Source organism: Haliotis rufescens, unplaced genomic scaffold (assembly GCF_023055435.1).
Source record: "Haliotis rufescens isolate VD_foot unplaced genomic scaffold, xgHalRufe1.0.p SCAF_7, whole genome shotgun sequence".
NCBI classification, from domain to species: Eukaryota; Metazoa; Mollusca; class Gastropoda; order Lepetellida; family Haliotidae; genus Haliotis; species Haliotis rufescens.
In genome coordinates, this window is record NW_025964361.1 from 3107729 (window position 1) to 3129598 (window position 21870).

At 42.7% G+C, this 21870-nt stretch overlaps 1 protein-coding gene across 11 annotated transcripts in view; it reads right to left on the reverse strand.

Annotated features, from left to right (window-relative positions):
- Nucleotides 1-1958: 1958 nt before the first annotated feature.
- LOC124139607 overlaps nucleotides 1959-21870 on the reverse strand; it is a 61424-nt gene continuing 41512 nt past the window's right edge. For 10 of the 11 annotated variants that reach the window (XM_048387774.1, XM_048387772.1, XM_048387775.1 and 7 more), the window contains 14 exons: nucleotides 20093-20175; nucleotides 19166-19249; nucleotides 18850-18902; nucleotides 18213-18290; nucleotides 17038-17098; nucleotides 15363-15477; nucleotides 14872-14936; nucleotides 13520-13622; nucleotides 12105-12241; nucleotides 10311-10568; nucleotides 9550-9600; nucleotides 5997-6056; nucleotides 5512-5601; nucleotides 1959-4241 (listed from right to left, as the gene is read on the reverse strand). In XM_048387774.1, coding sequence (XP_048243731.1) covers nucleotides 4122-4241; nucleotides 5512-5601; nucleotides 5997-6056; nucleotides 9550-9600; nucleotides 10311-10568; nucleotides 12105-12241; nucleotides 13520-13622; nucleotides 14872-14936; nucleotides 15363-15477; nucleotides 17038-17098; nucleotides 18213-18290; nucleotides 18850-18902; nucleotides 19166-19249; nucleotides 20093-20175 — 1358 coding nt within the window. In that variant the 3' untranslated portion in view covers nucleotides 1959-4121. The remainder of the gene's footprint in view (nucleotides 4242-5511; nucleotides 5602-5996; nucleotides 6057-9549; nucleotides 9601-10310; nucleotides 10569-12104; nucleotides 12242-13519; nucleotides 13623-14871; nucleotides 14937-15362; nucleotides 15478-17037; nucleotides 17099-18212; nucleotides 18291-18849; nucleotides 18903-19165; nucleotides 19250-20092; nucleotides 20176-21870) is intronic. The other variant, XM_048387771.1, reaches the window with a different exon arrangement.

The window sequence follows — 21870 nt, forward strand, 5'->3', positions numbered from 1 at the left end:
AATCAAGTGATTGACATCGTGAGCATCGATCCACGCAATTGGGATACGATGACATGCATCAACCAAGTCAGCGAGCCTGACCACCCGATCCCCTTAGTCGCCTCTTACGACAAGCATAGTCGCCTTTTACGGCAAGCATGGGTTGCTGAAGACCAATTCTACCCCTGATCTTCACGGGCACTATGACACTAACTGTAGTCATATAAAAGAATCGGGTATTCCTTAACTTCTTTTGAGTTGTATATGTTTGCTAGGACTACGGACCGACCCTGGTCCTCGCACTCATAATCATACATGGTTACTAGTTATGTTTGTAAGTGTAATTTCAGTGATCTTAATAGACTGCTGTCTAATCGTATGTGGGTTACCGCTATGCGATGATATTCGGGGCTGTCGGGTAGCCTAGTGGTTAAAGCGTTCGCTCGTCACGCCGAAGACCCGGGTTCGATTCCCGACATGGGTACAATGTGTGAAGCCCATTTCTGGTGTCCCCCGCCGAGGTATTGCTAAAAGCGGCGTTAAACCTCAATCACTCACTACGCGATTATATACAATTGTTTGGCCTTTTGTTTTTATTTGTCGGTTTATATAAGGTTTGGCCTGAAAGTCTAATTTAGGTTGTCGAAAATACCATAAAAAATTAACTGCCAGATTAGTACTGTACACATGAATGAAAAAACAAACTCGAACGTCACATCATTACAGAAGTACGATTGAGAAACGATAACGAAAGATAACTCATTGTTCTTATTTTTCTATTAGAATGAAAATGTATATATTGATTATTCACCATTTCTTACGAACTGCGGTGATAATATCTCGTGTTTTTCCTTTTCACAGTTGCCCCTATTGTATTTTTGTCAGATTCCTTGTATGTAAATGTACGCTTATGAAAGAGTAAAGAAGATTTGACAATTATATTCGTGTTTTTAACTCTGAGTATAATCAATGTTCTTTATTGTTTACTTTATATACACTAAGTATAATATTATACGTATAATCAATTATTGAGTTCTTAGCTGGGGGGGGGGGGGGGGACCTAATGCTCCTCTGGACAGAAGAAGTCCACAGTACCCCACGATTGTCGTAAGATGCGACTATCTTGAGGATTTGATGTCATAATGGATGATCTGTCTGGCCGTGTGTCATCACGCAATGATGACGTGGGGCATATCAATCACTGGTTTGTCTGGTCAAGACTCAAGTATTTACAGGCATGTGATTAAGGTGGGGTACGGGTGACTTGGAGAGAGAATAGGCTGGTTCCGGCGATTGTCCATAAAAGCATTTATGAAACAAGTTAAGCTGTTTCTCGACCCCATTACCACGTGAGGCAGTCGGTAACACGGATGTTTAAAGCGTTCGCTCACCAAGGTGTTTTTTTTTCCCTCATGGATGGACCGCCTCCGTGGTCTAGTGGTAGAGCGTCCGGGGTTCGATCCCCGGCCGCGTCATACCAAAAGACGTTAAAAGATGGTACTTGTTGTTACCCTGTCTGGCGCTCGGCAGTAAGGGACTGGTCGGCTCGGAGTCAGTATACTGTGTCTGAGTGGGGTATTCATGTTAAACTGCGGCATGGTATCTCAGTGGGCTAGCACTATAAATCGGCATCAGTCCGGTCTAGTACAAGCAGCCACACACACACACACACGTGCATGCACGTCGCTATATTAGTGCAATAATCTTGGACGCGACGTTAAACCCAATCTCACATCACTCTCCTCATGGATACAATGTCTGGAGCCTAAATCTGGTGTCTCTCGGAGTGCTATTACGAACCTGTAGCTAAAATCGGCTTCAAAACCCTACTCACTCACCCACTGTCATGTGTTATTTACATGACAGCCCAACCAATGAACATAATCTATCAAAAATATTTACCGCACTGTACTAGTAAAGTAGTAAAGTTGTTTTAGTAAAGAGTAGTTCAACCAACTGTTCAATCATCAGTGAGGAAGTCAAGACATAATGCGATTTAATTCAGTATAAAAAACGACACATTTGTCAAAAACAGTTCAAAATAGTATCTACACAATGTACAAAATATATCTCGGTCCTGACAGATCGTAACAAGGCTATCACAGATATGGGTATGACAGCTCGTGGTGGCGTTATCACAGATACTGAATACGTATCACAGATACACATCAATATCAATAAATATAATCCGACGGTGGAATAATTTTGACGAACTTGGGTCATTCGGTCAGATTAAGTGTATGGAACACACCAATAATACTAAATATAAGCGGATTGGATAAGCCTGTACAACGCAGCAGAATGTATTCGACGAAGGTCCAGTCATGTTGAAGTGCACAAGGACAGGACGTCTCTATTTAAGGCCATCAAATCCTATTGAAAACGGGACCATTCTTTCTCCATGTTATATCTTGCCTGTATAGAATGCAGTTGAAAGTGTTGAGTCGACCTAATCCATTGTTTGACATATGCAGGAGCCTCTGTAGCTAATTTACAGTTAGTATTGTAATGTTTCAAGTTGCAAGCAGTGTTCAAATTTAGTTTTGGAAACTAGGTAAGCGTGGTTTATACTGACAACCAGTAGCTGCGAAAGAAATGCGATACAAGATTTGATCAATACAACCTTTTCGAACATTGCATTTAAGATGTCCCTTTGCTGAATATTTCCATCTTCTCTTCCCAACACATCTCACTTTCCAAAATGGCGGACCGGAAGTGAAGAACTAGCATTGTTCAAGAGACGCTGTTGAGACCTAGGAGCGCCAGGTAACATACACCAGTGTGAAGTGGCCTCTCCGTGGTCTTGAGATCTCTCTTGAATTCACGTAAATTCCAATACCACACGAGAATATGGATGAGAGTTCATTGCTATACACCTGCAGTACGGGAGTAGATGGAATACTGCAAGCATCCGGGGCATTGCACTTTGTTTAGTTGTCCAGGCGGGAAAGTATGTTACAAAGTAACCGTTCGTAGTAAATTTCATATAACTGATAAACTTACAACAGAAGCGTGTGTCATGAGGTCATCCTTGACAAACTCACAACAGAAGCGTATGTCACAAGGTCATCCTTGAAAAACTCACAACAGAAGCGTATGTCACAAGGTCATCCTTGACAAACTCACAACAGAAGCGTATGTCACAAGGTCATCCTTGACAAACTCACAACAGAAGCGTATGTCATGAGGTCATCCTTGACAAACTCACAACAGAAGCGTATGTCACAAGGTCATCCTTGACAAACTCACAACAGAAGCGTATGTCATGAGGTCATCCTTGACAAACTCACAACAGAAGCGTATGTCACAAGGTCATCCTTAACAAACTCACAACAGAAGCGTATGTCACAAGGTCATCCTTGACAAACTCACAACAGAAGCGTATGTCACAAGGTCATCCTTGACAAACTCACAACAGAAGCGTATGTCACAAGGTCATCCTTGACAAACTCACAACAGAAGCGTATGGCATAAGGTCATCCTTGACAAACTCACAACAGAAGCGTATGTCATGAGTTCATCCTTGACAAACTCACAACAGAAGCGTATGTCATGAGTTCATCCTTGAAAAACTCACAACAGAAGCGTGTGTCACAAGGTCATCCTTGACAAACTCACAACAGAAGCGTATGTCACAAGGTCATCCTTGACAAACTCACAACAGAAGCGTGTGTCATAAGGTCATCCTTGACAAACTCACAACAGAAGTGTGTGTCACAAAATCACCATCCTTTTCTCAATTTGCCAATTCTCACACCATCATTGACAAACGTGCAACAGGCGCTTATCTTATTAAGTTCCCATCCATTGTAATTCTTACAACATCCTTGACAAACGTGCAGCAGAAGCTTATCTTATTTAGTTCCCATCCATTGTAATCCTTACAACATCCTCGAAAAACTCACAAGAGAAGCGTATGTTACAAAATCACCATCCATTGTAGTTCTTACAACATCCTGGACAAACGTGCAACAGAAGCTAATGGTATAAAGTCGCAATCCTTGGAACCTCTCACACCATCCTTGGCAATCTCAAGTTAGGATGTATTAAGTTATTAAGTGGCGGTCACATCTTCCACCCAATCTGACGGCCTTCGTCCCTGTCTGTGTCCCGTGACCCCGTGACCCCGACCCAAGTGTTGACTATGTCCGCGAGGTCACACTTCCGACCAACCTCTCCATCAACACGCTCTTGTATTGGCTCCAAGTCTCCTTGTTGTACAACACGTCCTTAGCCTCATCAGTCGTGATGTACTCGCGTTGCTGAAATGTAAGTGTTCGGTGTTATGATGATAATCTTTAAATTTGAAGTTTACACGACATACGGCTTTTCCATTGGACGAGAGGTCGGTCACATGACAGCCAAATTGACCATCATAAGAATAGGAATGACACAATTTGACGTTCGTACGTTTTTGACGAGACCGTGTTCTTGAAATGGCGTAAACATAGCTTATGGTAAACTTTAAACAGTTTGGCCCTCACACTATGAGTGAGTGAGTGAGTGAGTGAGTTTTTTTTTTTTTAACGCCGCTTTTAACAGTATTCCAGTTATATCATGGCGTGTCAGCTTAATGTGGGAGGAAAGCCCGAAGTGATGCAGGTCTCAGACGTTTACCACTTCGGTGAAACCCACGAGCACGGGTATCTCACACTATGAAGGTTCAAACTCCAATGAACTTACACAAAGTGAAAGTCAATTCTTAATTAAAAATCCAAGCTATTTACGAAACAAGAAATTATAGGAACATTTTTTCGTCCTCACCGGGTACGTTTATCTATACAGAAATATGACATGTAACAGTTATCTGGACAATACAGTGAAACCTCGTTTTCCAGATGGTTACTGTTGAGCACGTCTATAGATCATTAAAGGAACATTATTGAGTATTAATTCGTCCTTAAATCTAATTACTGCTTCCTCAATCACGCAATTTATTCATCCTGATTTTACCGTCAGGACGATCGAGGTTTCACGGTTTCCAACGTGTCTATCACCTGTACTGAAGTCAATTTCCGTCCAGAGCGGAATACTTACCCCTTTGGACAGAGCGGAATACTTACCCCTTTGTACAGAGCGGAATACTTACCCCTTTGGACAGAGCGGAATACTTACCCCTTTGGACAGAGCGGAATACTTACCCCTTTGGACAGAGCGGATTACTTACCCCTTTGTACAGAGCGGAATACTTACCCCTTTGTACAGAGCGGATTACTTACCCCTTTGGACATAGCGCACACAACGCTGAGGTCAACCCCTCAAAGGCCCGGTTCCACAAAGCGACATAAGCGCAAAGACATGTTAACTCCAATATTTTACGACATATATTTACGACAGTCGTAACGCTAAGATCCCTTTGAGGGGTCGGGCCATGGTGCCATAATGACGGCGTGGTAGGCCAGCGGTTAAAGTGTTCGCTGGTCATGCCAAGGACCAGGGTTCGATTCCCCACATGGTACAAAGTTCCTTTTTGGATTCGGGTCGTATTGGTGTGACTCTCTCACTCACTCACTCCTGGTGCACTATACTTACCATAGTCTCCACTCTCAACATGGTGTTGTTCTGGGCGAACTGAAGGAAGAACCTCTTGCTGATCTTCACCACTTCCGCTCCGTCGCTCACCTGCGATCAACACAAGCTATATAAACGCCTGTTAAGTGTCCCCCCGATATTTAAAGAACAGGCGTTATTTGATCAAACAATATTTTAAAATATGTAACATTGAAAGATAATAATTGTTGTTGTTATATATTTTATTATATATATTTTATATAATATATTATTATTATTTAAGATAATAATACAACAATATTGATAATAATAAATAAATGATAAATAATAATAAACAGGATTAGTCTAAAATGTCATATTATTATTATTATTATTTACAGATAATAATACAACAATAATGATAATAATAAAAAAATAAATGATAAATAATTATAAGCAAACAGAGTAATAGTCGAAAATGTCATTTTATTATTTTTATTATTATTATTATTTAATACAAGACTTACTAGACTGATGGCAGGCCCCTCCATGTACGCCAAGGGGGGAGGGTCAAGGTTCTCTAGGCCCTGGAGGAGAGGAACAGGTTTGCATGTAAAACTATGTCACAGATACTTAAATGTGTGATGATACGAGAAACTAAATGGATTTAAGTATATAACTGTTATACTTATAACACATATTATTCACTAATGATGTACATAGCACGTATTTAATTTACAAGTGTTGCATATACTACACAGACCGCCTCCGTGGTCTAGTGGTAGAGCGTCCGCCCGGAGAGCGGAAGGTCCGGGGTTCGATCCCTGATCAACCTCCCGGCCGCGTCATACCAAAAGACGTTAAAAGATGGTACTTGTTGTTACCCTGTCTGGCGCTCGGCATTAAGGGGCTAAAACAAGGACTGGTCGGCTCGGAATCAGTATACTGTGTCTGAGTGGGGTATTCTTGTTAAACTGCGGCATGGTATCTCAGTGAGCTAGCACTATAAATCGGCATCAGTCCGGACTAGTACAAGCAGCCACACAAACACACACACGTACTTACACGTCGCTATATAAGTGCAATAATCTTCGACGCGACGTTAAACCCCATTTCACCTCACCTCACCTCATATAGTACACCCCACATTTTTCAGACTCCGAGCCGACCAGTCCTTCATTTATCCCCCTAATGCCGAGCGCCATGCAGGGTAACAACAAGTACTATCTTTTAACACTTCTCAGGTGTTTAGTATCACGCGGCCGGGGGATTAAACCACTGACCTTCCGCTCTCTGGGCAGACGCTCTACCCACTACGGCACGAAGACGACCGTTGTACTAAGCATGGGCATATTGTACAATGTTGTTATGCGAAACTTAGAACATACAACTGTTGCCTTGTTTCTTTTTTCAGATTCTGCAGCGGTTTATTTTTGTGTTTCGGAAATGACGATGGAACATATGATATAATATATAATGAGTGAGTGAGTGAGTATGATTTTACGCCGCTTTTAGCAATATTCCAGCAATATCACGGCGGGGGACACCAGAAACGGGCTTCACACAATGTACCCATGTCGGGAATCGAACCCGGGTCTTCGGCGTGACGAGCGAACGCTTTAACTTTAACCACTAGGCTTAACCCGACCGACCCTGATATAATATGAACAGATATAAAAGCATGTTTTCTGTTCGAAACTCGAGGCGATGTTAAATATTAATTAGTCATAGTCTAGTCATATAGAGTAGTCTCGGTAGTCTGGACACCCCACTTTCCGGACGATTTATTTTTGGAACAATTAAATGAAGACTTGTTATTTAACGCCGCACTCAGCCGCACTCAGCAATATTCCGGCTATAGGACGGCGGTCTGTAAATAACTGAGTCGGGACCACACAATCCAGTGATTGACATCATAAGCAACGATTTTTGCAATTGGGATACGATGCGATGCATCAACCAAGTCAGCGAGTCTGTGACATTACTTAGTAACCATGATGCGTTACTCCGTAAGATTATTTAGGAACGCTACCATTCGGATTAACGAGGTTTCACTGTTCTGAAAATGGACATCAGTCCATTATCTAACAGTGAGTGAGTGAGTATGATTTTACGCCGCATTTATCAATATTCCAGCAACATCACGGCAGGGGACTCCAGAAATGAGCTTCACACATTGTACCCATGTCGGGAATCGAACCCGGATCTTCAGCGTGACGAGCGAACGCTTTAACCACTAGGCTACCCGACCGCCCCCCTTTATCTAACATTCTATAGTCTATGCAGTATGGGTTTATAATGCATGATATAGTCCCAGAGAGTCGGGAATTGTACCAGCACACGCTAGTTGTGACAGACCGCAATAAGTAGGGTAAACATGCAGTGTTTGAAATAAAACTAAATACCAGGCTGCCACCAGGACAACAAGACTTTAGAAACAGCAGGCCCTGACGAAACTCTTCAGGAAATTTTAAAAAATACCTGCATCTTACTGTGACAAATGAATTGACACGTAAATTCACTGCAGGCTACAAGGACCCATACAACTTTGAAACTACGGCCTGACTCGAAATCTACATGCAGGCGCTTATTTCGAACACTGTATACATATATAAATGATATACTTTTACTAGAATGTAATTAGTAGCTAAACAAGCACGCAGTTAATAGTGAGTATAGGTAAGCACAGGCAATATGGTGAGACAAGTGAGTTGATATTTTTTTTAACTGTACTTCAGTTATACATTTACCATCTTCCCGAGGCAAAGGAGTTAACTGACTATGAAAGTCCAGTTTCCACCTTTGCCGAACTAGGTTTGTATTATGGAGTTACGTTTTGTCTGGACTAAAGAGTCTATGCATAGTCCAATCAAAATCGCGCACCGAAATCAAAATCCGGTCCGTAAATTGTCGGGCTGATTTCGATCGATTGCAGGATTTGCAAAGCATGTGCATCGCCAATTCGTTGTCAGCAGATATTTTCCAAATCCTTTCATGTTTTTAATCAAGGTGCTCACGTGATTTGATGCATTTCGATATGTAAGACCCGTTTAATCTCAATATAGATCTTGATTATCGATCAGATCGTCCTGGCTGGGCGCCACCATTTTGTGTGAAGCAAACGCAAGTGATACGAGAGGTGGAACCTGATTGGTCCATAGGAGAGGCTTAGAAGGGACATAATTGGTAATAGCCACTGGTTGCGCAACGATCGAGCCCAGTAATTCCAGCCTATTTCGGCAAGGATGGAAACTGGACTTTTAAACGCCCTTGCCTCGGGAAGATGTACATTTACATCAGGAGAACAGTCCGAAATGACGAACCCCTTTAGTGAAGACCATGATCGATGGTATGGTGGTGATGTACCCATAAATTATATCCCTGCCGAACTGAAGCAAGTCGAAAGTATTTTACACTTACATGGAATCCATGAGACAAATAACCATGTCATGACAGCCCGCTTACTCGTTCCGTGAAACTGCAGAGCACTGTGGTGATAGACCATAGATCATACCCAGGGCTTATCTGGGATTCGAACCAACCAGTAGCGTAGCCGGGCACGGATAAGGGAGACAACTCCTCACAGTTAATTGTGGCGCTTTGGACCATGCTTTGGACCACCCGTATCTCTAAGGAGAGGCGAGAACGAGAGAGAGACACACAGAGAGCCAAAGAGAGAGGGGGGGGGGAGACAGAGAGAGAGAGAGAGAGAGAGAGAGAGAGAGAGAGAGAGAGAGAGTTGTAATAGTAGCATTTAGACAGGTCATGCTCTATACTAGCATGCTAATCATATGCCGTACATTCTTAAGAGACGCCTTAATATGTGAATGTGATATTTTGGAAAGGAAGTTCCAATAATTGTGCTTGTTTAATTATCAAAGTTGACCTTTCATCGAATGGTCGTGTGTTTTTTCATGTTTATAAGTTTGTTGAACTACGTATACAACCCTTGCTGGGTTTGGATTTCAGAAGAAATTAAAAAAACAACATGCATTCACAATATCTGCCTAAGCGTCACCAAAGGATACACGGCGTACCCAATAACCATATGACGTCATAGCTTGATGACGTCATACAAACCTCATCATCCTTGGGTTGATATCTGAACTTTACAGCGATATCGTCCAGACCCTATAGTTAGGTATAAACGTCACAACACGTTAGGAACAACAACAAGCAAATAAACAAACTGCAAATAAAATATAGGTAATAACACACATCACTAAAGAGATAAGCGGGGATTACCTTAAGTGTACGTCAACAGACTTTAGGGGGGTGTTGAATCTGAGTTGGTGAACTAAATTCAGGTCGAACTATTCGAAAGGGTATATTTGTATGCGGTTTTTGTATTGTTTCGGTAATAAATATGCATCATTTTTGCAAATGAAGACTTATAGAAAAGTGACGTGTGTTTGAAATACATAGACACATCCAAACCATGCTTTATAATTGGTTAGGTTAAAACACATTGTTATGTTAACAAAACTCACATGTTTCAATTTGTACCGATATTTGAAAAAAATGCTTTTTGAAAAATAAACGGTCTTTTGTTATGGCTGGTTGTTCATATGCGATAAATAAGCCAAACACTGTCTACAATATTGGTGAAGAAATACAAAGAAAAAACTCCAACAACATTGATTAAAACTGAAATAATTAACAATAATTAATTTACTAAACATTGCTCTTCGACACAAAGGCTCTTTGTGAAAGGAATAAAAACGGACGATCTTGACTTTTTTTTATAAAAGGACGAATAAACTCCAAAAACAAATTTAGCAATAATGTTATACAACGGCAAACATGATGTTAGCTCCCCGCTCCCACATATTCCCACTTACAAACACGTCCCCCGGGCTGAGGGTGTCCAGCTGAAGATACGCCCTCCTCTGGATCAGGTCTTTCTTTCTTCCAGGGGAGAGGCCAGCATCAAACTCCGTCTTCTCACGGGTGAGGAACGTACCGTGAGGGGTCATGTGATCTGCCCCCCTCGGAGTGGACTTAGCCAAGGTGGCACTACCCCGGGGATTTGTCCCCGGCTGTTTAGGGGTGGGGTGGGTTACAACTATTGGAGGAAGCTGGAAATGGTCTTTGCTTTTCTGAAAGAGTAGATGAGTAATATGGGAATTATAGGGTTGATAGAAAACATGAATTCATAAATTGCCGGGCAAAAGAAAGTGTACACTTGAACATTGGATTTGAGCAAAAAATTTGAAACTTTTTCAGAAGGTTACTAGGCTGAATTTTTTTGGTCCAAACACTGTAAACGTAAGATCCATACAATATTTATGAATCAAATACATCACCATCGAAAAAACATTTTTGTTTGTTTCATTTTTAGCCTCCGTCAAACATGAGTGAATACTTTCTTCTGCTGGCAGTTTATGTATGTTTGTTGTTTAACGCCGCGCTCACCAATATTCCAGCTATATGACAGCGGTCTGTAAATAATCGAGTCTGGACAAGACAATCCAGTGATTGATGTCATGAGATCGACCCACGCAATTAGGATACGATGACATGCATCAACCAAGTCAGCGAGTCTGACCACCCGAACCCGTTAGTCGCATCTTACTGCAAACATGGGTTGCTGAAGACCTATTCTACCCTAGATCTTCACGGGTAAGTTTATATATGTGAGGTGAGGTGAGGTGAAATCGGGTTTAACGTCGCATCCATGATTATTGCTTTTATATAGCCATATGTGTGTGTGTGTGTGTGTGTGTGTGTGTGTGTGTGTGTGCGTGCGTGCGTGCTTGTATAGCTGCTTGTACTTCCGGACTAATGCCGGTTTCATAGTGCTAGTTCACTGAGATATCATGCCACAGTATAACATGGAAACTCTTCACCAAGTCTAATGACTCCAAGATGGTCATCAAGTAGAGTTTGGTTTAACGCCGCTTTTAACAGTATTCCAGTTATATCACGGCGTGTCAGCTTAATGTGGGAGGTCTCAGACGTTTACCACTTCGGTGAAACCCACGAGCACGGATATGGTGCTGACAAACCTAGAAACATAATTGGGGCGAACGGGGATTCGAACCCACAATCATAGGTTTCTGGCGTGTCCAAGGGACGCAACTCTGCGTAGCGACTGGACCACCAGTGCCCTCTATTCCAGTAGAGGTGAGGTGAAATAGGGTTTACCGTCGCGTCCAAGATTATTGCAGACACAGTATACTGACTCCGAGCCGATCAGTCCTTGTTTTAGCCCCTTAATGCCGAGCGCCAGACAGGGTAACAACAAGTACCATCTTTTAACGTCTTTTGGTATGACGCGGTCGGGGATCGAACCCCGGACCTTCCGCTCTCCGGGCGGACGCTCTACCTCTAGACCACGGAGGCGGTCCTATGCCAGTAGAATATGTCATTTACTATACATATATGCAATGAAAAAAAGCATCTGGACATAAATGCAATAACATTATAGTAAAAGTCTTCTTTGGGACAAAAAGTACAGTTACTCAACGTGTAAGATTATTCTATGTAACTGTTTTTCAATCCATATTTCGCAAAATATGAAGAAAAATATAAACAAGCAGAAAAATGGAATATTGTCAGTAATGGTTATTGTATGTACACTTTATTGACTGATTGATTGAATACATTCCTACATGTATTTGAAAGCTTAATACCTTTTCTGGTGAGTCTGTGGGTGAGGACCCCGGAGACCGTTGTCCCCCTGGGGTGGTGGAGGGAGTGGTAGAGCCGGGGTTGGGGCAGGCTGAGGTGGGGCTGGTTGTCACGTGTTCAGGTTCAGCAGCAGGATCCTCTGGAGTAATAAAGTTAGCTATCATGGTTATCACTTCTCAAGAAAATGTGCTCAACAAAATATTATCAGTGCACATATGTTTGAGATAAGACTAACTTGGATCATCTAGCGTATTATATCGTCATTGTATTATTGTCATTCTCCGCGGATTCATTCAGTTTGCGACCCGTGAAGAAGCGACCCGGGTAGAATCATCTTCCTGAGGCAAGGGAGTTAACTGACTTTAAAAGTCCAGTTTCCACCCTTGCCGAACTAGGCTGGAATTACTGGGCTCGATCGTTGCGATCGTTGCGTCCCTTGGGCACGCCAGAAACCTATTATTGTGGGTTCGAATCCCGGTTCGCCCCGATTATGTTTCTAGGTTTATCAGCACCATACCCGTGCTCGTGGGTTTCACCGAAGTGGTAAACGTCTGAGACCTGCATCACTTCGGGCTTTCCTCCCACATTAAGCTGACACGCCGCGATATAACTGGAATATTGTTAAAAGCGGCGTTAAACCCAACTCACTCACTCACTCACTCTCAAAATGGTGGCGCCCATTCAGGACGATCTGGTCGATAATCAAGATCTATATTGTGATAAAACGGGTCTTACATCGCGAAATGCATCAAATCACGTGAGCACCTTGATTAAAAACATGAAAAGATTTGGAAAATATCTGCTGACAACGAATTGGCGGTGCACATGCTTTGCAAACCCTGCAATCGATCGAAATCCGCACGACAGTTTACGAACCGGATTTTGATTTCGGTGCGCGATTTTAATTGGACTATGCACAGACTCGTTAGTCCAGACAAAACGTAACTCCATAATACCAGCCTAGTTCGGCAAGGGTGGAAACTGGACTTTTATAGTCAGTTAACTCCTTTGCCTCGGGAAGATGGGTAGAATAGGTCTTCGGTAACCCATGCTCGCCCAGCCTGGTTCCCTGGGTATGCTGCGCTGGCGCAGTGTAGCGCCCGCGCAGCATACCCAGGGAACCAGGCTGATGCTTGCCGTAAAAGGTGACTCTTCTTGTTGTAAGAGGCGACTAAGGTGATCGGGTGGTCAGGCTCGCTGACTTGGTTGATGCATGTCATCGTATCTCAACTGCGTAGATCGATGCTCATGATGCCAATCACTGGATTGTCTAGTCCAGACTCGGTTATTTACAGACCGCCGTCATATGGCTGGAATGCGGCGTTAAAAACAAACAAACAAACAAACATTCAGTCTGCACATCGGTTTTACGATTCATGCCTCAAAGAACCGAAACAAAATACACAGGCAATTGTACCTTTCTCTATAAAAGTGGTTGATTTTGATTTCTTGCGGTTGTGCGATCTGTCAGTCAGTGACCCAGCTGATAGACGTCCATTCAACTTCCGCCGCTTCATCAACTACAAAGATAGATGGGTGAATGTAACAACAAATCAAGCTTCTGAAACGTATTCAAACTTTATTCAACATTAGTGTATTCCTGCTGGGGACTGCTGCGTCACGAGAAGCGCACGTAACTGTTCTCTAACTGTTCTGTGTGTCACAAGGCATGGGGCACGACAGCCTACAAGTCTAAGGCGACGCAATTCACAGCGCAGAGTTGCATCCCTTAGCCAAGCCAGGATCAGTTGGTTGTGGGTTCAAATTCCAGATCCAGCTTTAGGATACTTGGTCTGTCAGTACCATGACCGTGCCCCACATGGGTACAATGTGTGAAACCCATGTCTCATGTTCCCCGCCGTGATATTGCTGGAATATTGCTAAAAGCGGCGTAAAACCATACCCACTCTCATAACCGTGTTCGAGACATAATCAAAATGGTATTCGTAGCGGCTTAAAACTATCCCCAGTCACCCTCTCACTCGCAAATCTCCAATAAATGTGTCCTATTTGAGAAGTGTAATTTAAGATTTCAAAGTGAAAAGTTCATTTCACATTACTGACTATTTACCTACCTGAGTGCGTGTATACATGCTCCAAATGGAAGTTATAGCTTAGACACAAGGGCACAACAACAACAATAATCACAACAACAATAGCAACATTATTATTATTATTATTATTATTATTATTATTGTTGTTGTTGTTGTTGTTATTGTTATATAGAAATATATCACTTCGGGCTTTCCACCCACATTAAGCTGACACGCCATGATATACGTAACTGAAATACTGTTAAAAGCGACCTCAAACCCAACTCACCCACTCACTCACCATTTATATTGCGCTATATTTCCGCACCACAAAGGGACATGCTTAAAGCGCTACTAGCCTATACACTATTACCCCGGCCACTGGATCAGTGTGCACTCGATTCCATTCTCAGCTCCCTGGGGTGCATGCAACTCAATCTGCCTGTGAGGCGGTAGAAGGTTAACCGTCATCCTACCTGGTACCCATTCACAACTGCACGAACAGAGTCATATTTCGAACAAAGCCACTTGCCTAATGAGACACCACATGTGCTACATGTGTGGGGCAGGACCAAAGCTGAAGAAACTCTCAGAGTCAAGCCGTCACCCATCCAACTACTCACCGCCACCAACGTGGCTTAACTATGCGCTGTACACATGACCACGTGCCACCACGTAATATCAAATATTGTGAAGTAAAACAACACTCACACACTCTCACTGCCTGACATCTTACCTCGGGTAGATTGATGTCACTCTGACCCTTCAGTTTCCGCTGTTTAGCCAGTAGTCCAAGCATATCTGACGAATATACAGCAGCAATGTTGTACGAGCAGATACTTACAATTCTTAACTAAATCCCTAGAACATTGCACAGTGAGAAGCAAAGTTTAACACAACTCACTCACCCATTCCGGGTATCATGGCACATCGATATCTGATATGGATACGCGGGTTATCTTCCAAATCATACCTCTTTCATTTTGATTTCGAAGATCCGAGGTATCACAACACCTATGATTGTGGGTTCGAATCCCGGTTCGCCCCGATTATGTTTCTAGGTTTGTCTGCACCATACCGGTGCTCGTGGGTTTCACCGAAGTGGTAAACGTCTGAGACCTGCATCACTTAGGGCTTTCCTCCCACATTAAGCTGATACGCCGCGATATAACTGGAAAACTGTTAAAAGCGGCGTTAAACCCAACTCACTCACTCACTCACTCTTACCAGAGGCATGGCTAAATGCCCTTCCGCAACCTAGTTCCTCTGTGTTCTGTGACGCGAACATAGTATCATTCCGCACGTCCACAACGAACTGAACACGAACTACTTTCACGTTCCCCTGAAAAAAGTAAAATAAATGAATTTCAACGCTTTAACCACAAGGCTCCTCATCCGCCGATGAACGATCTGGTGGAGTACCATTACGCACAGCCATCCTCAATAGTCCTGGGTATTATATCGCTATTCAATTACGATATATACCTTGGACCCAGAGCTTCGTTTTGAGACCGATTGGAATAACACGATGATAAAATGAACGAACGGAATTCTGTGCTAAGGTATTGACAGAGAGCTGCATATAAAGATAGTGACGTCACTTCTGAATGGGTCCAGAGAATATATCGTAAAAGAATGAAGGTACAACACCCTGATCAGTCGTGGATGGTTTACAGCAATCATGGGTTTCATAATAACAATACCGATGCCGGACCTAGCTTGCTAGCGATCAAGGTAAGGTGAAATTGGGTTTAACGTCGCGTCCAAGATTATCTAGCGACGTGCATGCACATGTGTGTGTGGTTAATTTGTACTAGTCCGGACTGATGTCGATTGATAGTGCTAGCTCATTGATATACCATGCCGCAGTTTAACATAGATACCCCACTCAGACACAGTATACCGACTCCAAGCCGACCAGTCCTTGTTTCAGCTTCTTAATGCCGAGCGCCAGACAGGGTAACAACAAGTACCATCTTTGAACGTCTTTTGGTATGACGCGGCCGGGGATGAAACCCCGGACCTTCCGCTCGCCGGGCGGACGCTCTACCACTAGACCACGGAGGCGGCCGCTAGTGATCAAAGTGGAAGCCGTCGTTGTATTGCCGAAATATTGCCGATTATGATATGAAGTCAAATGATAACACATTAAAACGAAGCGATCACTGTAACGGGATCCGCTGTCGTTTGTTCGAATCCAAAATTCGCTTTGATCACGAGCCCAGTCGCGTAAGGCGCTGCAATTCCTATACAGAGTTGCGTCCCTTATACGCGGCCCACAAACCCAAGGTTGTGGGCTGGAGTCCCAGATTTTCCCTGAATATTGATCATTCAGATCGTGGGTTTCTGCATCAGTTCGGGCTTTGCTCCCACATTATGCTAACACAGTGTGGTATTACTGAATATTGTTGAAAGCTGCTTGAGGTTCTACTACACAAAATCAGAACCAGTTGGGACAGTGCGGTTTTAGAGCCTTCAGTGCAGATCGAGAGATATCTGCAGGCTGTGATTGGAGGATATTGTGTACGATTTTATGTCTTTTAAATGTACATCCATCCATTTATTAAAACTGACCATGTTTTTCTTTATTTAGTACTGTCTTTTTCAACATGATGACTTATGCTGAATGTGACCACAGCTATTTTCAAGTAGGTGACATTTGGTGCGAAACTGGGGTCGGTGTGTTTAGCTTCCTGTACTCGGAAAAGGAGCTGGTTAAGCTAGTCATTTATTTTGTTTTTATTGCTGCTCTAAGGCCAAACTGTGCACACACGTACATGTAATAGCTGTTGAATGCTTAGTTATTTAAGAAAATATATAACGTTACTATAGAAGCCCATGGGAAAACATTTGGTTGTGTGTAACCTTGAACGTAACAAACTCTATGTGAAGTTGTACTTACCGATTTTATAACGTAAATCCAAGGTGAATTGTGAGCATCTTTTGCTATTACTCGATTCTGACTGAAACACGAACACATGAGATGCAGTGGGCGATACTTACACATGCTAATTACCATACACATCATTAATAGGTCCATTCGCTGTGCAGAGTTGCGTCCCTTGGGCAAGCCAGAAATTTATGATCGTTGGTTCGAATCCCGGTTCGCCCCGATTATGTTTCCAGGTTTGTCAGAACCACATCCGTGCTCGTGGGTGTTACCGAAGAGGTAAACGTCTGAGACCTGCATCACTTAGAGCTTTCCTCCCACGTTAAGCTGGCACGGTGTGATATAACTGGAAAGTACTGTTCAAAGCCGCGCTAAACTCACTCAATCCTTAACAGGTTATATCGCAAATAAGTTGGCAAGTCAGAAATACATAAACGTGCTGTTAATATGAACTCTCTGATAAGACTCATTAGAAGACAACTATTTGCTGGTCGTAACGTTAGAGGTGGCTAAATGGATCGGGTGGTCGGGCTCAGTGACTTGATCGTCTGATTACATATATATCCCCATCCCCCCCCCCCCCCCACCCCACCCCCCCACCCCCACCCCCACCCCCACCCCCCACGCCCCGGATATAAAACTGACATTGATGATATTGATTGATTGTACATAAAAAAAATATATAGAAAAATTGCATTTCAGTAACCTCATTGACCTGTTTTCACCTCCAAAAATGAAAATAAAAACGTTTATCCGGTCCACACAAATCAATCGATTTTTTAACGTTTTCCCAAAAAACAAATCTTTAGTTGGGAATTATGCCCCTTTGTATAGAAGTTGACGTTTCCAACAGTAACCCAACTGACTAACTTATTCAGGCCTAGAGGCCGATTAGGTCTCATGTTTGTTTGTTTATTGTTGAACACCACACTCAGCAATATTCCAGCTATTAACGGCGGGCTGTAAATAATCGAGTCTGGAGCAGACAATCCAGTGATTGACATCATGAGCATTGAACTAAGCAATTCGGATACGATGACATGCATCAACCAAGTCAGCGAGCCTGACCACCCGATCCCGTTAGTCGCCTGTTGGGACAAGCATGGGTTGCTGAAGACCTACTCTAACCCGGATCTACACCGGTAAGGTCTCATGTAATAAGCCTCAGTGGGCTGACGTTGTGTTACCCGTAGTAGGTGAACTCTATGGCGTCATGGTTGTGCAGGAACTGGTCGCAGGGGAACTCCTTAAACAAGTCCAGTGACCTGGGAGGGAAACATGTCACCATGAATATTGACTGTGATGATAATCACTGACAGCAAATCCTAGGAAGTTAAATCATAACAAAATTAACATCGTCGCATGACGTAATAAAGTGTATTTATGTTATTGACATTGACTATATGTTTGTTTCATATATTGTGATGTATATGGCAACCTAAACAAGGTTAGCTGAAGCTTCTTCCTGGCAGTTGTATGCAGATATATCAGTAAGCTACTGGGACGGGTATGTTACGGGTATTCTAGGGGTATGCTACGGGTATGTTTGGGAAATGTTACGGGTATGTTACGGGAATATTAAGGAAATGTTTCGGGTATTCTACGGGAATGCTACGGCTATGTTTGGGAAATGTTACGGGTATGTTACGGGAATATTAAGGAAATGTTTCGGGTATGCTACGTGAATGTTACGGGTATGTTACGGGAATGCTATGGGAATATTACGGACATGTTACTGGAACGTGACGGGTATGTTACGGGTATTCTAGGGGTATGCTACGGGAATATTACGGGCACGTTACGGGTATGCTACGGGTAACCTACCATAGAAAGTCTATAGGTGGGCTCTGGGTTGTGTGCTGAAGTCGGATGAAATCCTGAAAGTAAAACATCTCTGTTTATTATTCTATGGAAGCAATGTTAATACAGAGCTTTATCATTATGCACATACTAACACCTCTGAAACGAGGGATCAATATCTAGATACTGCCAATACCTGGGTAAAACTCTCTCGCCTACTCGAATGCACATTGACCAGATTTTCTGTTTCTCAGAGTCAAACCCACTTGCATTAGAAACGACTCTGACATAGGTAGCTGTTTGGATCAAAGTCATGTACTGCGTTGCTATGGTTACTCACATCTCTGTGTAACATCAAAACCTCAACGGGTCCCTTGGCAACCAGGTGAAACTCACTGGGAAAGGTGCCCTCCACATCCTCCGGCTGAAAACAAAGGAGCACAGATGCAATGATACACATGACACGTGATTACGGCGAAACCTCGTTAATCTGGACGGTACCTTGCCATTGTAACCGTCTGGTTAGACCCATGTCCGGATTAACGAATCACGACTATGGAGGGATGTTCCCTTGTATATGCACATATGTTCCCAACAAGATCGTCCATGATTAACAGGGTCCTGGGAAAAGAGGTTTCACTGTATATGATGGTGCCAGCTGTACAAAGCGATCTTAGCGCTAAGGTAATCGTAACTCCCATACCTTAAGGTTAGAGGTACGACAGTCGTAGCGCTAAGGTTGTTTTGTACAACGGCACCCTGGATCGTAATATGAACAACAAAAGTGTTAACTACGTTACTTCATCGGGTGAAACCCCGTTAGGCCGGACAATTAACGCTTTGGAAAATTATAGTTGGGCACGTAAGCATTTGTTTGTTGACTTGTTAATCCGTCCCATTTCTATAGGAACGATACTCTTGATTAACGGGGCTTAGTTTTTGGTTTGAGTTAAGCTACATTTCCTTTCAATGTGTAGGAACGAAAGCTTATTCCTTAGAATAGTCGCTTTTACTTTTCTTTTTTACATTCATATTTTGTTTTCTGCTTTCGTGATGAAAGTGGAACTTAAAACAGTTTTCTTTTCGCAATTAAACGATTTATTGGTATTATGTTGCATTGCCGTCTATTTCGTATAATATATAAACCAAACTCTAGCCATGGCGGTGGTAAAACTCTGCTGTCAACATGATCTAAGGGTAGTAATCAGGACGGAGACAAACATACCCGCGATCTACGAGGATGGAGTTTCATAAAATTAATACTCACGTTTGACGTCATTCCCTTGCTGAGGAAACCCATGGATTTGTTTATACAGCCTGACGTCAGTCGGTACTCCCTAAGTCGCTGGACTGGAATATAGGTACATTAAACTGCGGTTATAACGAACTCAAAGGGACAACACCTTTTTTGTTCGTTATAACCGTAGTTCGTTATATGCATATATACAGCATATATACAGCAAACGAACGGGATCAAAACACGTTTCGTTATAAACGTGTTCGTTATAAACGTAGTAACACTGTATAGAATATACAAAAACCCAAATACATTCCATACATGCATATAAGAATGTATGCATGCACACTATACATTTTACACATGCATACCTAGATATATACGTATGCATGTGCACACCTATATTTAACCTACACGCACACACACGAACCTCATGCTGTATACATAGGTGAGGTGAGGTGAGGTGAGGTGAGGTGAGGTGAGATGAAATTGGGTTGAATGTCGCGTCCAAGATTATTGCACTTACATAGCGACGTGCATGTACGTGTATGTGTGTGTGTCGCTGCTTTTCTAGTCCGGACTGATGCCGATTTATAGTGCTAGCTCATTGAGATACCATGCCGCAGTTTAACATGAATACCCCATTCAGACACGGTACACTGACTCCGAGCCGACCAGTCCTTGTTTAAGGCTCTTAATGCCGAACGCCAGACAGGGTAACAACAAGTACAATCTTTTAACGTCTTTTTGTATGACGCGGCCTGGGATCGAGCCCCGGACCTTCCGCTCTCCGGGCGGACGCTCTACCACAAGACCACGGAGGCGTTCGCTGTATACATAAACGCATACCCACGAACTCAACATGCACCCTCACATTACACTGCCTTACAATCAGCATACTCCCTAGGGAGCTGAGAATACAATCGAGTGCACTCTAGTCCAGTGACCGGTATGATAATAGTGTAACGCTTTGAGCATGCTCCTGTGTGGTGTTGAATTATAGCGCAATATGAATTATTATGATTATTATGATTATCCCAACATGTCATCCACACACTCCCTCACAAATATATATTTTTAATATCCACTCACACACTCATCCATCCACTCACTCATCCACCCGTTCATCTATTGAAACATTGCGTGTTCAGATGTACATGCATATTATCCACCCACTCACTCATCGACTCGTTCATCCACTGAAACATTGCATGTTTAGATGTACATGCAGATTATTCACCCACTCACTCAACTCATCCACCCGTTCATCTACTGAAACATTGCGTGTTTAGTTGTACATGCATAATATCCACTCATTCACACGTTCATCTGCTGAAACATTGCGTGTTTAGATGTACATGCATAATATCCACCCATTTACTTATCCACACGTTCATCTACTGAAGCATTGCGTGTTTAGATGTACATGCATAATATCCACTCATTCACTCATCCACACGTTCATCTGCTGAAACATTGCGTGTTTAGATGTACATGCATAATATCCACCCACTCACTCATCCGCCCGTTCATCTACTGAAACATTGCGTGTTTAGATGTACATGCATAATATCCATCCATTCACTCATCCACCCGTTCATCTACTGAAACATTGCGTGTTTAGATGTACATGCATAATATCCACTCATTCACTCATCCACCCGTTCATCTACTAAAACATTGCGTGTTTAGATGTACATGCATAATATCCACTCATTCACTCATCCACCCGTTCATCTACTGAAACATTGAGTACGTTCATCTGCTGAAACATTGCGTGTTTAGATGTACATGCATAATATCCACTC